Below are 1,426 nucleotides of genomic sequence, written 5' to 3' on the forward strand. Positions count from 1 at the left end.
AAAAATAGGAGACATATAAGGCCTCTGCCCATATGTCAGAGCATATTACTTTAGAGTAAACATTTTTATACGAGTATATGCTAAAATAATTATTAAAAAATACTAAATACATAAACCAGCATCAAACTTGTCTATTATATCTAGTATTATGTGTTGTACATAATTACAAGTACTGTTTTTCTTTTTTTATTATAAAAACTTCCTCTTTAATCTTGAAACATAGAACAACTTTCTTGAATAAAATGGAAAGTTTCCAGTACATTGAGAGAAAAATCCACGAGTTACCATACATAAAGTACCGGGTAGGAAAAAATAGCGGGTTTACACAATCCCTGGTACAGCCATGGTCTGATTCTTTTTTTGGGGGGGAGGGGGGGTCCGGTTGTGGGGCCTGAACTCTGGGCCTGGGCGCTGTCCCTCAGCTCTTCAGCTCAAGGCTAAAGCTCTACCACTTGAGCCACAGTGCCACTTCGGGCTTTTTTCTTTCTTTCTTTTTTTTGCTTATGTGGTGCTGAGGAATTGAACCTGGGGCCTCATGCATGTAAGGCAAGCACTCTACCACTGAGCCACCTTCCCAGCCCTTTCTCCCAGCCGCTTTCTCCCTCTACCAAGTGCTCTGCCGACTTCTGAGATGCCACCCAACTGAGCTTGTAGCCCACAAAGCGCTCCTCTGGCAGGGCCATGTTGGTGGCTCACTCAAGAAGCAAAGCAGTTTTCAGCACATTCTAACAGTGAATCAAACATGCTTTAAATATCAATGTGAGAAATAAGAAGGCAGCATAATCATGCTATGAGAAGGATGTTAGAAAGGGCAGCTGTATAAAGCTTGAGATTGAAAATGGTTCTCTAGCTTCGTTTCTTTGGCTTGTTGGGCAGCGGCCTCTGGAACTGCAAGATGTGAGGTTCTGGTTCATGGATCATATAATGACCCCATCCCTGACTCTGCTGGACACCAAGTTTCCTCCATTCAGACTCAGACATCAAATGGGTTTTAGGGACAAGTTTGGCTATGGCCTTGGGTAACGTTACATGCGGGTATTTGAACTCTTCGTGGTTGTATTTATCCGAATAGTAAATTTGTTTACGCAACATGTCTGCTCTGCCAGAAAATTTCCAGCTGTGAGATCGCAACCTCCAAACAACTCCCAGAAGCACACCTATACTATGTTTTTCTATGACTAGCAACACAGTAGCTTTCTTAACATCAACATCACTGCAAACAAAATGCATTGTGTTATGGTATTACAACAGCTACAATGTCACTAGGCAATAGGAATTTTTCAACTTCATTATCATCTTATAAAGCCACTGTCAATGTATTCAGTCCACCCTTGATCAAAACAACAGTATGTGTGTGCAAATTTATATCACATTAATGACCAAAACATTTATAACCAATACAATCATTTCTGCTATTGGTCATGTG

At 40.9% G+C, this 1,426-nt stretch overlaps 1 protein-coding gene across 1 annotated transcript; it reads right to left on the reverse strand.

The window, feature by feature from the left end:
* Positions 1 to 846: 846 nt before the first annotated feature.
* On the reverse strand, positions 847 to 1,092 carry LOC122121209 (cyclin-dependent kinases regulatory subunit 1-like). The gene has a single exon (XM_042695350.1). The coding sequence runs from the start codon at positions 1,090 to 1,092 to the stop codon at positions 847 to 849; it is 246 nt and encodes an 81-aa protein (XP_042551284.1).
* Positions 1,093 to 1,426: the final 334 nt, after the last annotated feature.

The sequence above is a fragment of the Dipodomys spectabilis genome, unplaced genomic scaffold (assembly GCF_019054845.1).
Source record: "Dipodomys spectabilis isolate Male_0828 unplaced genomic scaffold, ASM1905484v1 ptg000187l, whole genome shotgun sequence".
NCBI classification, from domain to species: Eukaryota; Metazoa; Chordata; class Mammalia; order Rodentia; family Heteromyidae; genus Dipodomys; species Dipodomys spectabilis.

Bases quoted from the DNA above. Each gene is read 5' to 3' on its own strand.
- LOC122121209 (XM_042695350.1), bottom strand. From the start codon at position 1,092: ATGTTGCGTAAACAAATTTACTATTCGGATAAATACAACCACGAAGAG.